At 40.7% G+C, this 22,082-nt stretch overlaps 1 protein-coding gene across 2 annotated transcripts in view; it reads left to right on the plus strand.

Moving 5' to 3' along the window:
* manba (mannosidase, beta A, lysosomal) overlaps window positions 1–22,082 on the plus strand; it is a 99,473-nt gene that overhangs the window by 50,345 nt on the left and 27,046 nt on the right. For both annotated transcript variants that reach the window (XM_041193362.1, XM_041193372.1), the window contains exons 6-10: window positions 1,162–1,340; window positions 4,051–4,161; window positions 5,741–5,892; window positions 10,902–11,019; window positions 14,660–14,746. In XM_041193362.1, coding sequence (XP_041049296.1) covers window positions 1,162–1,340; window positions 4,051–4,161; window positions 5,741–5,892; window positions 10,902–11,019; window positions 14,660–14,746 — 647 coding nt within the window. The remainder of the gene's footprint in view (window positions 1–1,161; window positions 1,341–4,050; window positions 4,162–5,740; window positions 5,893–10,901; window positions 11,020–14,659; window positions 14,747–22,082) is intronic.

The raw sequence follows: 22,082 nt of genomic DNA on the forward strand, positions 1-22,082 counted from the left end.
TATAATTTTGCAATGACTCCAGACCAGCTTCCAAGCAGTTTACAGTACAGTACTTTTTACTGAGCTGTGTACAATAATAACTGCCATTTAACACTGAATTTGACTTCTTAGCAAACCAAGAAAGAAAGTGAAGTAGTTGCAAAGCTAAACTGGCGGCTTTCTGATTGTAGTATGTTTCACTCAAAGCATTGTGTCCAGAGTAGTGAACAAAACTTAAGCATTGAAGGTCCTGTCATGCTGAGTTTTCTCATTTCAAATGAAAGTTGACATAGACAGTGCTGTGCCTCCTTGGTGGGTGTAAAGTGTGAATCCAACACTGGTAGTTGATGAGAAAGCTACAGTAACCAGCTAGTCAGTGCCAACAATGCGTGCTCTGCCTCCTGACACTTTAACCAGCCAGGACATATGTTGTAATTTAAGTACAAAGGCTGCATTTGCAACACCCTTTAAAAGATTCAGACACTGAGGCTATGTGGACTGTGGACTGTGAACTGTTCTAATGCTGGACTCAACCAGCTGACTTTGCAGAATGTCCAAGAAGCTGAGATCAATGGGCTTAAACCCTATATACATTTCAAAACATGACCACCCAATACCCAGGTGTAAAATCTATGTGATTTAATGAGCTATAAATCAGTCAGTTAATATAGGCCAAGAACATAGAGGGAGATAGAGTAAAATTAATTTCACTAACCTTTCCCTTTGTTCATTTGCTGATCTTGCAGTAATGCCTTTCAAGACTGAGGAAAGATATTTTTCACAGTTATAAAAACTGTTGCATTTTGTACACCTCCATCAGATTGTCTATAATTTAAAATGCTGGATCTGCAGTTTAGTAACCTTCATAGTCTTCCTTCTCCATTGATTCATTTGTAATTAAAGATTGTTAGTTGGACAAATTTGATCTGTTATGCAGTGTTTCTGCATCAGAAAACTTAGAAGGAATTCTATTATTCCTGGCAGTGCAAGCTGAGATTGACACTCTCTAATCTAAAGGGATGTACCTCATTTATGGGAAGCCTAACACATCAGTGAAATGGAAAAGATGCTTAAAAGTTGAATTAGAACAAGGGCCTCATCATGAATATTTAAATATGATTGAATTATTGGAAAGTTGGTAGAACTTTGTCTAATCTAAAGAGCATTTCTTTTTATCTGTAGATGAGAAAACACAGAAGTGGTCCGTGGAAGTAGAGAGTTTTTATGATGTTGTTTTCTGTAAGCCAATTGAAGGTGAGCTGACGGTTAACATTCCATCTTTACGCACACAACAAACTTACAAAATAGTTCTTGAGAACAGAGAAGATAGCAGAAGTAAAGTCAGACTGGAAATTAATCAGGTAAGAGGTCTATATTATCAGATGTGTGACTTAGCAAAGTAAATCTTTCTATTAAATATATATACCTCTGAATAGTTATCGGATGATAGAAGCTTGGAATTTGCTGAGTTTGTTTGATCCTATTTGTCACGAATTATTTTCCATCCAATGGGACTTCGAAAGAGGAAAGAAAATAATTCAAATAAAGGAAATGTTTTCCTTATTAATTCACTCTGCATTTACAAATCAGATATTCTTACAGCAAACAACTGGCAGATTATGAAGGGATACTGTCTTCTATACTGCTTTTTTTCTTCAACAGTTGTACAAATTTGATCTGTTATGCAGTGTTTCTACATCAGAAAACTTAGAAGGAATTCTATTATTCCTGGCAGTGCAAGCTGAGATTGACACTCTCTAATCTAAAGGGATGTACCTCACTTATGGGAAGTCTAACACATCAGTGAAATGGAAAAGATGCTTAAAAGGTGAATTAGAACAAGGGCCTCATCATGAATATTTAAATATGATTGAATTATTGGAAAGTTGGTAGAACTTTGTCTAATCTAAGACACCAGTATAACAACCATTACTGCGCAGAGATAGAATCAGCCTGTACCTCTTTTAGCAGCCACTCACCCAGGCTCATTGACCAAACTGTTGGACTGGTAGACAGATACGAAGTTCACTGAGCCCACTTGGGATCACTTGGTGACCTTGCAGTACAGCCATAGTGAGCAATGTCACAGACTGTCATGTGCTGCACAATGTGTACCCTTATGTCTCTCTGCAGATTAACTGAAACAGATTCCAGATCACAGTTCTATCTCACTTTTGTTCTTGAAGGTGTTGTCAGAGCAATCTCTACTTATACAATCACTAAAACATTTTTTGGTTGACTATATTCTTGCTCCAAGATATCTAGTCTTGATGTTGGCAAAAATTTGAAGATTTTGCAGCATTCCAACCATATTCCTTAGTCACTGGCTCAATGATGTTTCCACTGCCCCTTTCAAAGTGAACTTCAGTAGACCAGTCATTGTCGAGCCCGTTACCGATGTCACAGTTGGAGGTGCTCACACACCTTCCATTGGGGCCATAACATTTTACTTCTTTTCATCTATCCTTTTTGCAGAATGTGGGCATTGCTGGCAAGGCTAGCATTTGTTGCCCATCCCTAGTTGTCCTTGAGAAGGTGATGGTAAGCCTATGACATTGATGCCTCTTAATCATCCATAATTTGTGGGTGGGCCCAGTGAACTTCATATCTGTCTACCAGTCCAACAGTTTGGTCAATGAGCCTGGGTGAGTGGCTGCTAAAAGAGATACAGGCTGATTCTATCTCTGCGCAGTAATGGTTGTTATACTGGTGTCTTCTGGTGGGATTTGAGATAGAACTGTGATCTGGAATCTGTTTAAGTTAATCTGCAGAGAGACACAAGGGTACACATTGTGCAGCACATGTCTGTGACATTGCTCACTATGGCTGTACTGCAAGGTCACCAAGTGATCCCAAACTGCTCTTTTTACAGACTGCATTTTTTACTGCCTAGAAAAAATGTAACAGCATCACTAACAGATTTTAGTACTGTTCTACCTCAAAACCTTGCAGGCCAATAATTTCACGCATTTTTTTTTGCATGTTGAAACTTCAGTCTCCAGTGACCTGTGGCGACAGACAACTGGATGTTAAGATAGCCTTTTCCATGGTTTCCCCTCTCCCCGACCTGCTATGTTCCACAGCTTTTGAGAGGTGTAGCCTGGCCAAACAGTACCTTCTGCAACTGGAACATTCCAGAGAATCATTTCAAGCTCTGAAGCATTCCAAAATCAAGAGCCATTCAGCTGGGAAGGTGTGGGGAAGAAGGGGGGTGTGCATGGGATGCATTCTGCTTGACCATCCAGACGTGATCTAGTTTCTGTGAGAGATTGTACTGATGGGTGAGGCTGTCTTGGATAACTTGCAGCTCCTCAGGGGGCATCACTAAATTAGAACGACAGATAATGCAAAAAACCTCCTAGCTTTACATTTATTATTTATTACCTCAGTTACTGATTTTTCACATGGTAATAGAGCGCTATATAAAGGTGAATTTATACAAAGATGAATTTACATCTTCAGCACTGTGACAGGAGCACGTATCGTATAATTGTTCGTTATTTAAAAATTATAGATGAACACAGAGGAAACATTTCCATTTGTTGGAGGGAGTTGAATATTAGGGGGCATAAATATAAGATAGTCACTTATGAATCTGATAAGGAACTCAGGAGAACATTATTTACCCAGAGAGTGGTGAGAATGTGGAACTTGCTACCCTGTGGAATGGTTTGGATGAATAGTGTAGATGCATTTAAGAGGAAACTAGGTAAGTGCATGGAGAAGAAAGGAATAAAAAGCTGTGCTGATGGGATTAGACGAAGAGGGGTGGTAGGAAGTTTATGTGGAGAATAACCACCAGCACAGACCAGTTGGGCTGAATGGTCTGTTTCTGTGCTACTCTCTGATGCAGGTCATGCTGAAGATTCCAGCTATGTACTCTTGCCTCATGAAGCTTTGTACCCAATTGTGCTCAAGACAAACGTTTAGCCCATCATTTATTATAGTTGAATTGTTTGCTTAATCCCAATTTTAGCAAGTGTTAGATTTATGTTGTGCATTAATCTTCACACACAACTTGTGTATCAAATTGGGAAACCACACACCATTTATTGGGACTTTATTTTTCAGGATGCTTCTGTTGATCTTTGGTGGCCCAGTGGTCATGGTAATCAGACTGGTTACAATATGACTGTTACTCTCACAATCAGCAGAGAATACCACATTGAAAAGTCCATTATGGTCAGTCAATATTAACTGTCTATTTTAAGTTTATTTAAAAATGCACATTATCAACTGGTTGATAAACTATGGGAAGATGAAAGCTTTGTAATCAGGGTAGCTTTCTTTCCAAAGATGAAAACCGTTTAAAATGTCATATTTTTAGTCACTAATTATACTTCAAAAGAAAATCTGTTCTAGTTTTTTAAATTTCCTTGACTTCCTGAATAAAAAGAAAGAATTCACATTTCTTGTGCCTTGACCTTAATGTTGTCAGCTGAGAAAATTAAAGGCTAAGAGTTAAACTAGGCATTCATAACTTGCTTTATACAGGGTATGGTAGCATTAGTGGCTATGTTACTAAACTAATAACCAGAAGCTTTGATTAATGACCCAGAGACATGAATTCAAATCCCACCAGTTGGTTCACCCAGCTGGGTAATTTAAATTAAATTAATTAAATAAAATCTGGAATAAAAAACTAGTATCGATGCTGTGACTATGAAGCTACAGGATTGTCGTAAACACCTAATTGGTTTAGTAATATCCTTTAGGGAATGAAATTGCTGTCCTTTCCCAATCTTATCCGGTCTGGCCTATATCTGACACCGGACCCACATCAATATGGGGCAGATTTTAGCCCTTGATGGGCGAGCGGGCCCCACTGGCTCGGCGGCGGGCGGACAGCCAACCCCCGCCGCTGAAACGGGACCCGCTGCCATTTTGAGTGGGTGGGCCAATTAAGGCCCACACAGCAGCATCCCCGATGGGAAGCGCTATGCACTCCCTGTGGGGGGGAGTGTAGGGATTCCCCAACTGTCAGAGTGCGCTCTTTCACACATGCACACGAAACTGTGCACTGCTCCCTGAGGCAAAGTCCTGTCTCGGAGTTTACTGACAGGTAAGAAAAGTCAAAAAATAGAGAAATATTAAAGTTATTAACATGTCCTCCTCATGTGACAATGTCACATGAGATGGGACATGTTAATAAGAAACACATAGAGTTTATTAAATTTTTAAAAAACGGACATGAAACTTCATCCCGCCAGTGGATGAAGTTTCATGAATAATCTGGAGCCCGCTGAGGCTCCTGGCCTGCTCGCCAGCCTTAAGCTTGGACGGGCAGGGTCTTTACGATTTAAGATTAATTAGCCTGTTAATGGCCTTATTTGGCCATTGACAGGTCGGCAGGCGGACAGCTGATTTCGCTGCCCCCCCCCCCCCCCCCCCCCTCCCCCACCGCCTTCCTGAAGATTTAAAGGGACCGGATGATGTTGGGTGTTCCTCCCAACGCCATCCCACATCATTTTCCCCTTGGCGAGCAGGCCCAGCCCCCAAATCGCCGAGGGGAAAATCCTTTAGATGGTTGCTTCTTAAATCGCCTCTGAAATGACCTAGCAAACCACTTGGTTGTGGTTAAGAAGGCAGTTCACCATCACCTTCTCAAGGGCAATTAGGGTTGGGCAATAAATGCTGGCCCAGCCAGCGAAGCCCACATCCCATGAATGAATAAAAAATATATATAAATACTGTGATTGTAGGTTTTTTATTCCTCTTTTCCTACCAGTTCCAAATGTTTACCATCCTATGTTTACAATAGATTTATTTTCGAACAGTGGAGCTGATACAAGAGCCAGTACCAGGGTCGCCAGGATTAAGTTTTTATTTTATGATAAATGGACTCCCAATATTCCTCAAGGGTTCAAACTGGATTCCTGCAGATGCCTTTCTGGACAGAGTGACATTTGATGTGTAAGTTTTGAAAGTTTCATGATGTATGTTAACTGTAGTGACTGTGTCTGATTTGTATATTGCATCATAAGAACATAAGAAATAGAACTTGGCCTCTCAAGTCTGCTCCGCCATTCAATACGATCATGTCTGATCTGCTTGTGTTTTGAATTCCTTGCCTAATAAGAATCTATCTACTTCTGCCTTAAAAATATTCAATGACCCCACCTCCACCGCCTTCTGAGGCAGAGAGTTCCAAAGTTGCACAACCCTCTGAAAGAAAAAATTTCTCCTCATCTCTGTCCTAAATGGCCAACCCCTAATTTTAAAACCATGCCCCCTAGTTCTAGATTCACTCATAAGAGGAAACATCCTTTCCATGTCCACCTTGTCAAGAGTGTTCAGGATCTTATGTACTAATATACTTATCACCAGTACAGAAATTAATTAAATCATGCAAAAAGAAGCCATAATAAAAACTTTATTTACCACACGTTATAGTTGTGAAAGTGCCTTCCATATGGACCAGATCATTGTGTTGTGGTTTGATTTTTTTAGTCTCAATCTTGCTAACTATAGATCTATTCATTGAAGTAATAGGACTTTGCATATTTTGGGTGCCCCATTGTAGAAAGGAGGATAAAGCCCTGGAGAGTTTACAGTGCCAGTTTGCTAGGATGATGCAAAGGATGGAATCTAGAGTTATAGGGAAAGACTTGAGATAGAAAATCAAGACTTTAATGTTCCAGGAAAGAGAGGTGTTTCTGGAGGCACTGAAAGTTTCAGGTTTTCTGTTTAATCCAATATATTTTCTAAATAATTTATTGTGTATGTGTCCTTTTCATAAATCTATTTATTGTCACCAAAGGCATATTATTGTATCAGTATTCTTTTCATTGTAGACTATGGAGCTCAGTGTGTGTTGAGGGCAGTGGTTATACTGATATGTGCAGCATTGATCCAGCAGTTTTAAAGTTTTCTTTAATGGACAGTGTTTTATGGTACCTTGCATTCCGCGAACCTGTTTGCCAACATGCAGTGTGATTAATGGCCTGTACTCTGATGCTTCTGCCTTTGTCATCCCTTTACTCATAATCTCAATCTATATACTGTTTTTTTCCCTTTAAAGTTCTGACCAGTGAGCTTTTCATATTGCACATTGATAGATTAATTGCTTGGGAAGAATAAAACTGTGTCTAAATTCAAACCAGCAGCAGTTCAAGAACGCAGCTCACCATCACCTTCTCAAGGGCAATCAGGGATGGGCAATAAACACTGGCTTAGCCAGCGATACCCACATCCCATGAATGAATAAAAGAAATCTAAGTCTGAAGTTGTCCTGGTTTAAACCAGTGTTCACAGAATTGTTATAGTGCAGAAGGAGGCTGTTCGGCTCATCATGTCTGCACTGGCTCTCTGAGCATATTAACCTAGTGCCAATCTCCTGCCTTTTCCCATAACCCTGCCCATTGTTACTATTTAGATAATCATTCAATACCCTCCTGAATGCCTCAGTTGAACCTGCCTCCACCACACTTCCAGGCAGTGTATTCCAAACCCTAACTACTCGCTGTGTGAAAAAGTTTTTTCTTACCTCGCATTTGCTTTTGCAAAACATTTTAAAACTGTGCCCTCTAGTTCTCAATCCATTTACAAGTATGAACAGTTTCTCCCTATCTACTCTGTCCAGACCCCTCATGATTTTGAAAACTTCCATCAAGTCTCCTCTTGGCCTTCTCCTCTCCAAGGAAAACAGTCCCAACTTCTCCAATCTTTCCTCATAACTAAACTGTCTCATCCCTGGAACCGTTCTCGTAAACCTCTTCTGCGCTCTCTCCAGTGCGTTCACATTCTTCCTATGGTGTGGCACCCAGAACTGTACACAGTACTCCAGCTGAGGTCTAACCAGTGCCTTATTTATCATAACCTCCCTGCTCTTGTACTTTATGCCCCTATTAATAAAGCCTAGAATACTGTATGCTTTAGGAATTCTCTCTCTACCTGTTCTGCTACCTTTAATGACTTAAGTACATATACACCCAGTTCTCTGCTCCAGCACACCCTTTGGAATAGTATGCTTTATTTTATACTGTCTCTCCATGTGCTTTGTACCAAACTGTATCGCTTCATACTTCTCTGCATTGAACTTCATCTGCCACCTATCTGCCCACTCCACCAATGTACCAATGCTCTTTTGAAGCTCTACACTGTCCTCCTCACAGTTTACAATTCTCCCAAGTTTTGTGTCATCTGCAAACTTTGAAATTGTCCCCTGCACACCAAGATCTATATCAGGATTTATTATATATCAGGAAAAGCAAGGGTCCCAATACCGACCCCTGGGGAACTTCACTACAAACCTTCTCCTAGCCTGAAAAATACCCATTATTCTCTGTTTCCTACCTCTCAGTCAATTTTGTATCCACGTTGCTACTGTCCCTTTTATTCCATGACTTATAACTTTCCTCACAAGCCTGTTGTGTGGCACTATATCGAACGCCTTTTGGAAGTCCATAGACACCACATCAATGACCTTTCCCTCATCAACCATCTCTGTTAACTCTTCAAAAAATTCCAGCAATTTAGTTAGGCATGATTTTCTTTTAACAAATCCATGCTGACTCTTCCGAATCAATCCACATTTTTCCATGTGACTACTGATTCTATCCCGAATAATTGTTTCTAGAAGTTTCCCCCCCACCGAAGTTAAACTGACTGGTCTGTAATTGCAGGGCAGATCTTTACAACTTTTTTTGAATAAGGGCGTAATGTTTGCAATTCTCCGGTTCTCTGGTACCTCCCCCGAATCCAGGGAACATTGAAAGATTATGGCCAGTGCCTCTGCAATTTCCACTGTCATTTCTTTCAATATTCTTGGATGCATCTCATCTGGTCCGGGTGCCTTATCAACTTTAAGTACTGACAGCTTATCCAATACCACCTCCTTATCAATTTTAAACCCTTCTAGTGACTGAGTTTCCTCCTCTGTCACCATGGTCTGTGCAGCATCTACCTCGTAGGTAAAGACAGATGCAAAGTATTCATTTAACACCTCAACCATGCCTCTTGCCTCTATGTGTAAATCCCCTTTTTGGTCCCTAATCAGCCCTACTCCTCCTTTTACCACCTTTTACTATTGATGTGCTTAAAGAATACTTCAGGATTTCCTTTTATGTTAGCTGCCAGACTTTTTTCATAATCTCTCTTTGCTTCTTGTATTTGCTTTTTCACATCACTGTTGAACCTTCTGTATTCAGCTTGGTTCTCAATTGTATTTGCTACCTGGCACCGGCAGTAAGCACACTTTAACTTAATTTCTATCTCCTTTGTCATCCAGGGAGCTCTGGATTTGTTTGTCCTACCCTTCCCTTTTGAGGGAACATACCTTTACTGTGCCCAAACCATCTCCTCTTTGAAGGTAGCCCATTGTTCAGCTACTGTTTTTCCTGCCAACCTTTGGTTCCAGTCTATCCAGCCCAGCTCGGTTCTTGCCCCATTGAAGTCCACTCTGTGCCGGTTGATTATTCTTACTGTGGATTTATCAATGTCAATGTCATTTTCCACCGTCATCCTAAACCCTATGATACAATGATCACTGTCCCCTGGAAGCTCCCCCACTGTCACTTGATCTACTTGGCCCACCTCATTCCCAAGAACCAGGTCTAGCAGTGCCTCCTTTCTTCTTGGACTGGACATATACTGCTGTAGGAAATTTTCCTGAACATAATCTAGGAGTGCTTGTCCCTCACTGCCCCTTACACTACCACTATCCCAGTCTATATAAAGTCCCCCATTATAACTACTCTACAGTGTTTACACCTCTCTCTTAATTTCCTTTCAGATTTGTTCCTCTATATCCTTCCCACTAGCTGATGGTCTATATGTTACACCGAGCAATGTAAGTGGGTGGATGATGTACTTGCATCTGAAAATATTAGTGGGCTGCTTGGATGTTTGCTGATGGCTTAAAAAAAGAGAGGGAGAAAAACGGTGGTCAAAACCTGCTATGTATCGATTTCCTAACCTTCAGTTTCAGTTGTATGAAAGTTTTTAAACTTCAGATATAACAATGTTGTCATTACCATCGTGAATTACTAAGTTATAAGTTTGAAATTCTTGTACACATATGGAAGCCAGTTCAAATTGCAATTTCTGGAGACTTTCAAAGAACGATCTTTGTAGAAAAGCCTTACTGCAAAAACTTTCAAATTTATCGCTGTTGTATGAGTTGTTATGTAAGTCTTTCGAGCACAAACACGTTTCCATCTGTTTCAGATGAAGTCACATTGTTTCATAGTTTGCCATTGTGAGATTTGAACTCTTGATACTCTTTCGAGTACAAACCTGTTTCCATCTGTTTCAGATGAAGTTACATGTTTCATAGTTTGCCATTGTGAGATTTGAACTCTTGATCTTGGGGTTACAAACCCAGTACCATAACCACTTGGCTATTTAGGCCAGCATTGCTCACTATCAGCTTTAAATCGCCATCTAGTCACTGTTTGTCTATTGATTCTACCACAGCACATTAGGTTGGATACCATCTTTAAATAAGATTGCTATTTTAATGTGCAGTCTGACAAGCCATTTGGATCTGTGCAAAACAATGTGTTAAGTTCCATATTTCTGGATGCTAAAAATGAGGAAGTTTCTGATATAATTAGCAAGAAAAATGATTAAAGTTAGGAATAATCAGGTGATACTAATAAATGTATGATTGAGATGTTAACTGAGTGTTCTTGAGTTCCTCCCTCTTGTCTTGTGTGCATATTGGCAAATCTCAGGAATGCTGTCAATGACTTTCCAGTATGTATTTGCCACAGGTGAGGTACTTCATCACCACCAGTTTGTGAAAGCTCTATTGTTTGAGCATCATTGTGACCAATATTGAAGCTCTAATGACCAAGCAGTAGCATTTGAACATGCGGAAGAAACCTGAACTTGCAGAATTATTCATGATAGATTTGCACCAGCATTTATGGTGCATTGCTGACCACTTGCTAATTCTTCTTTTCTTGTATAATTTGCAGATTGCAAAACCTGTTGCAGTCAGCAGTTGATGCCAATATGAATGTATTAAGGGTCTGGGGAGGAGGAGTGTATGAACAAGATGAATTTTATAACCTGTGCGATGAATTGGGGATTATGGTAAGAATTTAAAAAGCGGGAAGCTGTTGGGTTTTGTTTTAATGTGAGAAAGACTCAGATCCTTAAAACCCTTCTCTCAATATCCAGGTAGCAACTCACTAAAATCATGCATCACAGAAGGAAGACCATTTAGCCCATTTTGTCTGTGCTGGCTCTTTGAGAGCTATCCAGTTAGCCCCAGTCAACTGCACTTTTCCCATAACCATGCAAATATTTCATTTTCAAAAAATTATCCAATTTCTTTTTTGAAAGTTACTACTGAATCTGCGTCCGCTTCCCTTTCAAGCAGTGCATTCCAAATTATTGTATCTTGCTGCTTAAAAATAAATTCTCCTCATCTCCCCACTGGAGTTTTTCCCAATTACCTAAACATCAGCAGTTCTTAACCTAACATGGTTTGAGAGCTTCTTGGTGAAAAGTCTCATTCTGCCACAACATTTGAGTGTCAGAACTTGAGTTAAACTTGATGTGTAAGACAACTGTGAATCAATCCTGTCATTTTTGGTGAATATTACATAAAAATTACAGCTTGGAAATGGGCTATTTGACCAAATCAGCCTGGTGTGGGATTTGTTCTCCACAGGAGCAAAAGTAGTAACTCTGACAAGTGGCTGCCTATTTTCATATCCCATGACTTCTCACCCAACCCCAAACTCTTTTCAACCGCCAACCTAATCTTAATTGCTGATCTAGTCTCTACCTCACAATTTACGTATCACAAACTCCAATAGTGTATTTTGACTCTTTTTTAAAAAACAAGTCTCTACTTATCTCAGTCCCTGAATGTCTTACAATTTATCAGTAACGTCCCCTTGTTCTAGATCCATCAACCACTGGAGGCAGTCTCTTTCTATCCATTCTTATACCATCCTTAATAATTTTAAACATCTGTCTAATCATCTTGTAAACTACAAAATTTTAACAAAAATAGCACCAATTTTACCAGTCTTCCTTCGCAGTTGTATTTCCTCAATCAGTTTACCACCTGAACTGTACCCAGGTTTTATAGAGGTTCATCATTACATCGTGACTTTTATATTCTGTAGCTCATTCATAAAGCTTAGCATTCCACTGGCTTTACTTATCCACTTTCATGTCTTGTGGACCAGAATTTCACTCAGCCATCCCCCACGCAAGGTGTCATTCTTACGTCTATTTTACCAAAATGTACTAGCTTATATTTACTGACATTGAATTCCATCTGCCGCTTTTTGCCCTTTCTGCCAACGTGGCAGTATCCTCATGTAGTTTCCTTTGGTTCTCATAATGACTTACTCTACCTCCCATTTAATTACCATTTGCAAACTTAGGCAGCACTCCTTCTATCCATGTTTTCAAGCCACAGCTGTACATAATGAACTGTGGCAGCCCCAGAGCAGACTATTATGGGACACCAGTCCCCATTTCCAAACATTCTGAGAAACTTCCCTTAACTCCTACACTCTCCTTACTCCCTTCCAACTCATTTTTAACCCACTTAATTACACTTCTATCTTCTGCTGCTACCTTAAATCCTCTCCTATAGTATGCAGTCTCATAGATTGTCAGAGGCCTTCTGAATGTGCATCATACCCAGTACATTTCTCATATTCATTATAACGCTCAATTCCTCAAAGAACTCATCCAGGTTTCCCAAGCATTGCCTTTATGACTCATATAAAATTCTTAGACGGCTTGTCAGGGTCAATCTTAGAGGCTGTTTTCCTGCCTAGGGAATCCAGAACTAGGGCACATAGTCTAAGAATGAGGGTTGGTCATTTAGCATTGAGCTAAAGAGCAATTTCTTCACTAAGACGGTTGTGAATCTTTGGAATTCTTTACCCTAGAGAGTTGTGGATGCTCAGTCAATGAGTATATACAAGACAGAGATCAATAGAATTTTGGACACGAAGAGAATCAAGGGAACTGGGACAGTGCGAGAAGATCAACCACGAGCTTACAAAATGGGGGAGCGTATGTGAGGAGGCAAACAGCCTTCTCCCCTCTTATTTCTTATGTATTTCGTAGGGTTGCTGGTGCCAACCTTGCTAAGCTGTTAGCATTCTCCCTCTGAGTCTGTAGGTTGAAGGTTTAAGCCCCATTTCAAGACTTGAGTACAGTATCTAGGCTGAGAGCCAGTGCAATAGCTCAGCAGTGCTGAACCTCAGAAATGCTCCTGTTCAAATGAGGTTCAGTCTGTGTGTCTTCAGTCCACACTACTAAAAGATCCCTGACCATTTCAAAGAGCCATCACAGGCACGATGGGCTGAATGGTCTCCTGCGCTGTAAGTTTCTATGACTTGATGATTGTGCATTTAAGGAAGAGCAGTGGAAGTTTCCCCAATGTTCTGGCAATGTTTCTCGTTGAACCACCATCACCAAAAAGAAATTAACTGACCATTCATCTTATTGGTATCTGTGGGACCTTGCTGCACACACGGTGGTTATTGTTATAACTTTGAAGTAATTCATGGGCAGAATTTTATGCCCCGCGGGCAGGCGTGTGCTTGACCGGATCGGGCGTAAAGTAGCGTGTGATGACACTGGGTGAGCATCCTGACGTCATTACACACTCGCACGATATTTTGGATGGTAGGCGCATGCGAGAGTCAGCAGTGTGTCCGCCGACAATTAAGAGGCCTATTAAGGCCCTTAACCAATTAAGTTCTACTTATTTTTCGCTGCCTGCCCAACCTTACGGTTGGCGGGTGGTTGAATCGTCCAGACGGCCTTTGCATTTTTTAGGAAACCTCATCCATGGGTGGGACACGGTTTCCAACAGTAATTTAAAAGCAGACAATTTTTAAACATTTTAAAAATGTGACTGAGTCACATGTGGGGGCATGTTTCTATCATTTTTAAAACCTTTATTTTGGAATCCACAATTCTTCTGCTCCCTGAGGCAGCTCTGTGCCCTCAGGGAGCTTTAAGTACGCATTCCCCCCGCACATGCACAGACTTTACCGCTTGTGCTCCTCCTCCCCCTCCCCCCCCACCACCTCGGCAGCACTGAGCTCCTCAAGGCACCTTTCACACTGGCTGGTTGTTAATTGGCCAGTCAGTGTGAAATCATGGTTGGGGGGCTGACCCTGGACCATTCGCCAGCCGCTCCCAGGCTCACCCGTCCGATGGCTGGAAAATCCTGCCCATGCTTGAGAAATTTCTGAGATATCAGATGTAAATTAATGTCCTTCTATTCTCAAGGGGGTGCGTTCATGAAGCAGACTATAAAATCGGATTAGAAATCACCCATTTCTATTTTTCAACATTTTGTGACATTTTTCTGTTGTGTATGAAGGATAAACAGATGAGGAACGTTGAAATGGTCTTTCTCCATTCTCTTAATTGAAACTTTTGATCCACAAATTGAACTTGTGTCCTTCTTCCCACAAATTCTCCTTTATCTGGAATGTTTTAAACAAAAAATAAATATTAATACTCCTCACCAATGAACAATTCATAGATGTTTTATACCTACCCATTACCTAACCACTTTATATTACTCCCTGTGCTATCATCAGCAAAGTGATAGAGAAATTGCTGATTCACAGAGAGAATTTATTGGAGCTGTGTTTGACCAGAAGAGGTAATGATGATGATCCCTTGCCGGTAGTTGGCTACTTACTAATTAAATACCTTCTTGTGTGCCCTCATTTTTCAGATTTGGCAGGATTTCATGTTTGCCTGTGCACTTTACCCGACTGACCAGAGCTACTTGAATTCAGTGAAGGAAGAAATTACTCATCAGGTAAATTGATTCAAATTCAGATAAGAAATCCATTACTGTTCTGGTTTAATACATTTTTAAAAGCAAGTGATAATTTTAATGTACTTCTAGATTTTACAACAATGTCTAATGTTCACAAAGATAGCGAAGTGAAAGCAGCTTCACAAAATATAGTGATGGACAAGTTGAATGAAGTAATCCGGAATCATGGGGAAAAAGAGCAATTCAAGACAACAGTGAAGTTTAAGTAATATGCAAATGTTGCCTGAGCCCTTAAATTATTTCAACACCTTCAGCTTCTTTTTGATAATTTTGATTTTAATTTTGATAAAACAATAAATTCCATAGTCTTTAAGAACTTGATACAGCCTTCCAATGTATTAATCATTGTTAAAGAGCTTTGATTGATAAACCAGTACATAATGGACTAATGTTTTCAATAGGGGCTGTTCTTCAGAATATGCACTCTAACTGGGGAGTGTGATTTCCCAAACTGTGCATGTGGCTTGCAGGTTAAGACAGGTTCTCTTTAGTTTAATTTATTATTATATGGCAACCTATTCCATTGCTGTTTCATGTATCATCACTTTTTCTACAAATTTCTTGTGCAAGTCTGCACTTTTGATCATTTTGTCCTTGCAAGTTTCTCAAGCCCTTCTGAATTTTTTTGAGAAGCACAGCATTATAGTGCAGTGAATGCACTGTTACTGTCACCTGGGTTTATGTTCATTTCTTTGTCTGGCAGACTAAGACAAATACTTCCAAATTACCATCAGAGAATGGGCAAGAATTACATTGCACTAACTGATTTTTCCATGGCATCATTTGAGGCAGAGTAGCAAGTTATCCCTGTAACCTGGTCATCAAAATAGATTATGTGGCTATTTCTTCATTTACTCCAGGTGAGGTTTTGCTGTTTGCAAATTTACTACCGTATATTCCTACATAACGCCAGTGACTACACTTTAATAATAATCCATTGGCTATAAAGTATTTTAGGAATGTCCTGAAGATGGCAAACGACACTATGTCACAATCTTTACATTGCAGAAGGAGGCCATTCGGCCCATCGAGTCTGCACTGTCTCTCTGAAAGAACATTCCACCTAGTCCCTCTCCCCTGCCTTATCCCTGTAACCTTGCACATTATTTCTTTTCAGGTAGCAATCCAATTCCCTTTTGAATACCTCAATTGAACCTGCCTCTACCACCCTCTCAGGAAGTTTGTTCCACACTCCAACCACCCTCTGGGTTAAACATTTTTTCCTCACATCACATTTACTCCTTTTGCCAATTATTTTGAATCTGTGCCCTCTAGTTCTTGATGTTCTCTTGAGTGAGAACAGTTTCTCACTATTTACCCTGTCCATACTTCTCAGGACCTTGAATACCTCTGTCAAGTCTTCTCTCAGCCTTCTTTTCTCCAAGGAAAACTGTCCCAGCCTCTCCAACCTATCCTCATAGCTACAGTTCTTTATCCCTGGAATCATTCTTGTGAACCTCCTCGTGCTCTCTCCAATGTATTCACATCCTTCCTCAAGTATGGCACCCAGAACTGGTCACAGTACTCCAGATGAGGTCTAACTAGTGTCTTATACGAGTTCAACATGATCTCCTTACTCTTGTGCTCAGTGCCCCTATTAATAAAGCCTAAGAGACTATGTGCTTTATTAACTGCTATCCCAACATGCCCTGCCGTCTTCAGAGACCTATGTGCATATACACTGAGGTCCCTCTGTTCCTACACCTCCTTTAGAGTCTCGCCCTTTATCTTAGGAATGTCCTGAAGATGGAAATGACACTATGTAGGTTCAAGTTTGTTCGCTGTCTGCATTTATCACTGTCTGTCATTGTTGATTGAAATGGTAAATGTCAATGAGAGTAATTTTTATTAAATAAAAAGCTTTTAAAATCATTATCTGGGACCAAGTAATGTGCAGATTCAGTCTACCCTAGAGCGCTGTGGATGGTGATTCGTTGAGTATATTCAAAATTGAGATCAATAGATGTTTGGGCACTAACGGTATTGAGGGAAATAAGGGTGGGGTGAATAAGTGGAGTTGATGTTGAAGTTCAGCCATGTTGTTGTTGAATGGTAAATTAGGTGCAGGAGGCTGTATGACCAATCCTGCTTCTGCTTCTTATTTTGTTATATTCTTTGATACTCAGACTAGAGGGAGTCTTCAATAAAGTGTATGTTTATTACAGTTATGAAAGAAGGAAGTAAAGGAATTTAAATACAAATTATACTTAACAATGTATTGTAAGAGAGATACAGCCTGCTAATATGTACAAAGCTTCAAGGTTAATGATCTTGAATGGCCTTGTAGCAACACTTGAGGGTGTCCAATTCCACTGAAAATGCTGGAAATACACAGCAGGTCTGACAGCATCTGTGGAGTGAGAAACAGAGGTAATGTTTCAGGCTTGTGAACTTTCATCAGAACTGGGAGAAGTAATAAAGTATAGTATAACCTGTTAAATATAATAGGTTTTGAATAAGTGAAGCAGGGGAAGAGCAGCTAAATGGAAGGACTGATAGACAGGTAGGCAGGAGAAATTAAATGACTGAAGTCTTCATGGTGCATGGCCAAAGGGATGGTAATGAGACAAATAAAGAAACAAATGATGTGTTTAGAGGAGGTGAGAATGGCAGGATTCTGAATAGCTGATGTTCAAAAGCAAAACAATTGAAAAGTGAGAGAAAGAAGATAGAGAAAAAGAAACAACCAGCAAGAAAAAGAAAACAAAATGGGGCAGAAGTTATGACCTAAAATTGTGGAACCCAAAGTTGAGTCCAGAGGGCTGTAAAGTGCCAGTCAAAAGATGAGGTAGTGTTCCTTGAGCTTGCGTTGAACTTCTTTGGAACATTGTAGGAGGCCAAGGACAGAGAGGCCAGAGTAGGAGCAAGGTGAAGAATTAAACTGACAGGTGTTTGGAAGCTCGGTTCGTGCTTGTTGACTGAAAGCAAAGTCATCAGCCAGTCTGCGTTTGGTCTCTGTAGTGTAGAGGAGACCACGCTGTAAGCAGTCAATGCAGTATTCTAAGTTGAAAGAAGTACTAGTAAATTACTGATTCATCTGGAAGGAATGTTTGGGGCCTGAGATGATGAGGAGAGAGGTGAAAGGCCAGGTGTTGCATCTTCTGCACTGGCATGGCAAAGTGCCATGGGAAGGGGGTGACCGAGCAGTGTACCAGAGTGTTGCGGTGGGAATGATGAAAGAGGAGGGGAGGGGACGATGTGTTTGAAGGTGGCAAAAATACTGGAGGATGATCCCTGGATTACCGAGGCTGGTGATGTCGAAATGAGGTATGGAAGGTGAGGACAAGGAGAACCCTATCATTGTTCCAGGAGAGAGGGGAGCGGGAGAGAGTGGAACTGTTTGAAATGGAAAGGACACAGTAGAGGGTCCTGTCAACCGCTGTAGGGTGGGGGCAATCATACAAAGATATTAATAAGGAGCAGGAGTAGGCCATTTGGTCCCATTGAGCCTCCTCTGCCATTAAATAAGATCTTGGCTGATCTGTTTGTGGCCTTAATGCTACTTTCCCACCTAGCCCCCAATATCCTTTGACTCTCTTGTTAGATAAGAATCTATCTACCTCTGCCTTAAAAATATTCAATGACCCTGCCTCTACCACTCTGGGAAAAGAGTTCCAGAGACTCAAGACCCTCTGAGAGAAAAATTTCTCTGTCTTAAATGGGAGACTATTTACTTTTAAGCTGTGTCCCCTAGCCTCTCCCACAAGGGGAAACATCCTTTCAGCATCCACTCTGTCAAGCCCCTTCAAGATCTTGTGTATTCCAAAAGATCGCCTCTCTTCCTTCTAAACTGCAACAGATACAGGACCAACCTGTCCAACTTCTCATAAGATAACCCCCTCAACACAGAAATCAGTTGATTGAAACTTCTCTGAACTGCTTCCATTGCAATTATGTCCTTTCTTAATTAAGGAGACCAAAACTGTACATAGTACTGTAGGTGTGGTCCCACAAATGCCCTGTACAACTGTAGCAAAACATCCCTACTTTTATGTTCCATTCCTCTTGCAATAAACAACGTTCCATTTGCCTTTCTAATCACTTGCTGCGTCTGCATATGAACTTTCTGTGATTCAATGCCAGGACACCCGGATCCCTCTTTACCTCAGGGTTCTTCAATCTCTCTTCATTTAGATAATATGCTGCTTTTCTATTCTTCCTGCCAAAGTGGACAAATTCATATTTTCCCACATTATACACCATCTGCCAAATTTTTGCCCACTCCCTTAACTTGTCTATATCCCTATGCAGACTCCTTATGTCCTCTTCACAACTTAACTCTCCTACCTATCTTTGTGTCATCAGCATACATACGTTCGATCCCACCATCCAAATCAGTATATATATTGCAAATAGCTGAGGCCTCAGCACTGATTGTGGTGGCACTCCACTCATTAAATCTTGCCAACCTGAAAATGACCCTTTTATGCCAACTCTGTTTCCTGTTAGCTAACTAATCTTCTATCCATGCTAATATGTTACCCCTTACACCATGAGCTCTTATTTTGTGTAGTAACCTTTGATGTGGTGACCTTGTCAAATACCTTCTGGAAATGTAAGTACAGCACATCCTGTTGTTCTTACTTCCTCAGAGAACTCTAATAAATTAGTGAAACACAATTTCCCTTCCTTAAAACCATGTTGACTCTGCCTGATTGCATTGAGATTTCCTACCTGCCCTGCTATCACCTCCTTAATAGATTCCAGCAATTTCCCTATGACAGATGTTAAGCTAATTGGCTTGTGCTTTCCTGTTTTCTATCTCCCTCCTTTCTTGAATAGAAGAGTCATATCCATTATTTTCCAATCTGATGGGACCTTTCCAGAATCTAAGGAATTTTGGAAAATCAAAACCAATCCTCGGTTGAGGCTTTAGTGCCTAATTTACTGTATTAAATCATTCATTATATTGTAAGAAGGAGATCGCAATGTTTCCCCCAAACCCAAGCAGCCTCCTAACATCTTCTGCATGGTTCCCATGCAATGATCCCATAAACATAAAGTAACCATAGTAGACCAAACCAAGGTGTACAAGGACTGTTACACAACTTTGAATCTAAAGATCTATTCTACTGAAAAGCTTGTGAAACATACTTTACTCAGAGTAATGTGTCTTTATTCCCAGCAGGCAGACACGGTTTTCACTTCACAACCAATCAGGATAGAACTTACCATGTTATAGTATCCCTATTCTTTAGAATTAGGCAGAGGTCTTGAATGTGTTCTTGCATCCCAGATCTGTGCCCACCTATGATGCAGCTTCCTCTTGAATTGGATTCCTCTAATCAGGTTTCTGTCCTTCCCTTAACGTCTGAAACATGCCTAACAAAGTCACCGGCAACATTCTCAGTGACTGGAATTATCACGCATTATCTCTCCTTGTCTTCCACGACCACTCTGCAAACTTTGATATCGTTGACAACATCAGCCTTCTCCAACACCTCTCCTCAGTTGTGATGCTCAATAAGACTACCTTCACTGTGGTCACTTTTGCCCATCTGATTGCAGTGGGAGCATCAGAAACAATGCCTCCCTTTTTTACTCTTGCACTCTCACCCTCAGAATCCCTAAAGATCCTGGCAGAAGTACTGAAGACTTGGTGCTTCAGATCTAACAACACTCCTAGCCAAGCTGTTCTAGTATAGCTACACCAATGGCATCTACCCAACAATGTAGAAATTGACCTGGTATATCCTGTCCATAAAAAGCAGGACAACTCCAGTCTGGCCAATTACTGTCCCATCAGTCTACTCTGAATCATCAGCAGAGCTTTGAAAAGTGTTGTCAACATTGTTATCAAGCTGCACTTGCAGTTTTACAACCAGGTGACGAGGGGTCAAATGGCTCCTCTCTTAGCTATTTCCTCGTTTGACCATAATAGGTTTTTTTGTTTGAAAAGGATATACTTGCCAATTCGTGAGTACTTAACTATTTATGTGCTGTGATTATAAAATAACCAATAGGACAGATTTTCAGAGTTAACAAAGAAAGAGCTTAGCTTTATTATACTTAAACTGATCTAAGTAAAATAATAAAATACCACTGACTTTCACATATGAGCACACACATGCACACTCTCACAGTCCACACCAATACAGATTACAGATTACAGAGTGGGGAAGGATAGGCTGGTCAAATTAGAGTCCATAAAGGTAAAAGGAACTCACAGTGTAAAGTTTGGTGATTCAGCTGGTTTTAGGCTGAAGCCGGTGGTCTCCTGCTTTCAGCATCAAGGTGGTTTAAAACTGCAGGTGGTTGATCTATCTGTTCTTCTGGAGACGCAGGCGTGGAGTTGAGTCCTTCCTTTCAAATCTCTGTCTCCTGTACTTGGAGAGAGTGTCAAACAATAGCATCTAGAGAATCTAGAACTAGGGGTCACTGTTTAAAAATAAGGAGTCATTCATTTAAGACAGAAATGAGGAGAATTTTTTCTCTCAGAAGGTTGTGAATCTTTGGAATGCTCTTCCTCAAAAGGCAATGGAAGTGGAATCTTTGAATGATTTTAAGGCAGAGGTAGATAGATTCTTGATAAACAAGGGGTTAAAAGGTTATCAGGAGTAGGCGGGAGGTTACGCTCAGATCAGCCATGATCTTTTTGCATGGCGGAGCAGGATCGAGGGTCGAGTAGCCTACTACTGCTCCTAATTTGTATGCTCACATGTTCATATGTAATCTTCTCTAGTTCTCGCTTCCTCTGACTCTGTAATATGGGCCATTGCCCTCTCCCTTTACCCCACCAATATCGGTTATGGGTGGGATTTTCTGGCCCCACCCGCTGCCTGGATTGTCCGGTCCTGCCGAAAATCAATGGACTTTTCCCTGGGCCGCCGCATCCCTTGTGGTGGGTCCTGCCATAGCAGGGCTGTAAAACCCTGGCCTATGTCTTTTTACTTTGTCCATGCCATCTGGAATTCCCTCCCTAAACTGCGCTTTAAGACCTCTTTGTAGCTTTTGGTCACCCTACACCTTTTTCTGCTCCCTGACCACCCCCATCTCCTTATTTGGTTTGGCATCCAGTTATTATTCCTTTATGCTTCAGTGAAATTCTGTGTGAGATTCTTCTATGATAAAGGCACTCTATAAATGCAAGTTGTTATGTTTTTGTCATGTGTGTAAGGAAATGTTTCAAAGCTTTCATGAAGGTCGGCTCTATTAACACATGGGAAGCAGATGTCCGATCTAAATGGTGATCCATCGTCAAAAATACCTTCTAATCAACAAGAGCAGCCACTGAGAAAGAATATCAACAGGGATGGAAAAAGAGGGCAGCTGCTCACCTGTCCTCACCATCTCTATTGGCTGACAACCGACATCC

This window comes from Carcharodon carcharias, chromosome 1 (assembly GCF_017639515.1).
Source record: "Carcharodon carcharias isolate sCarCar2 chromosome 1, sCarCar2.pri, whole genome shotgun sequence".
Lineage (NCBI taxonomy): Eukaryota > Metazoa > Chordata > Chondrichthyes > Lamniformes > Lamnidae > Carcharodon > Carcharodon carcharias.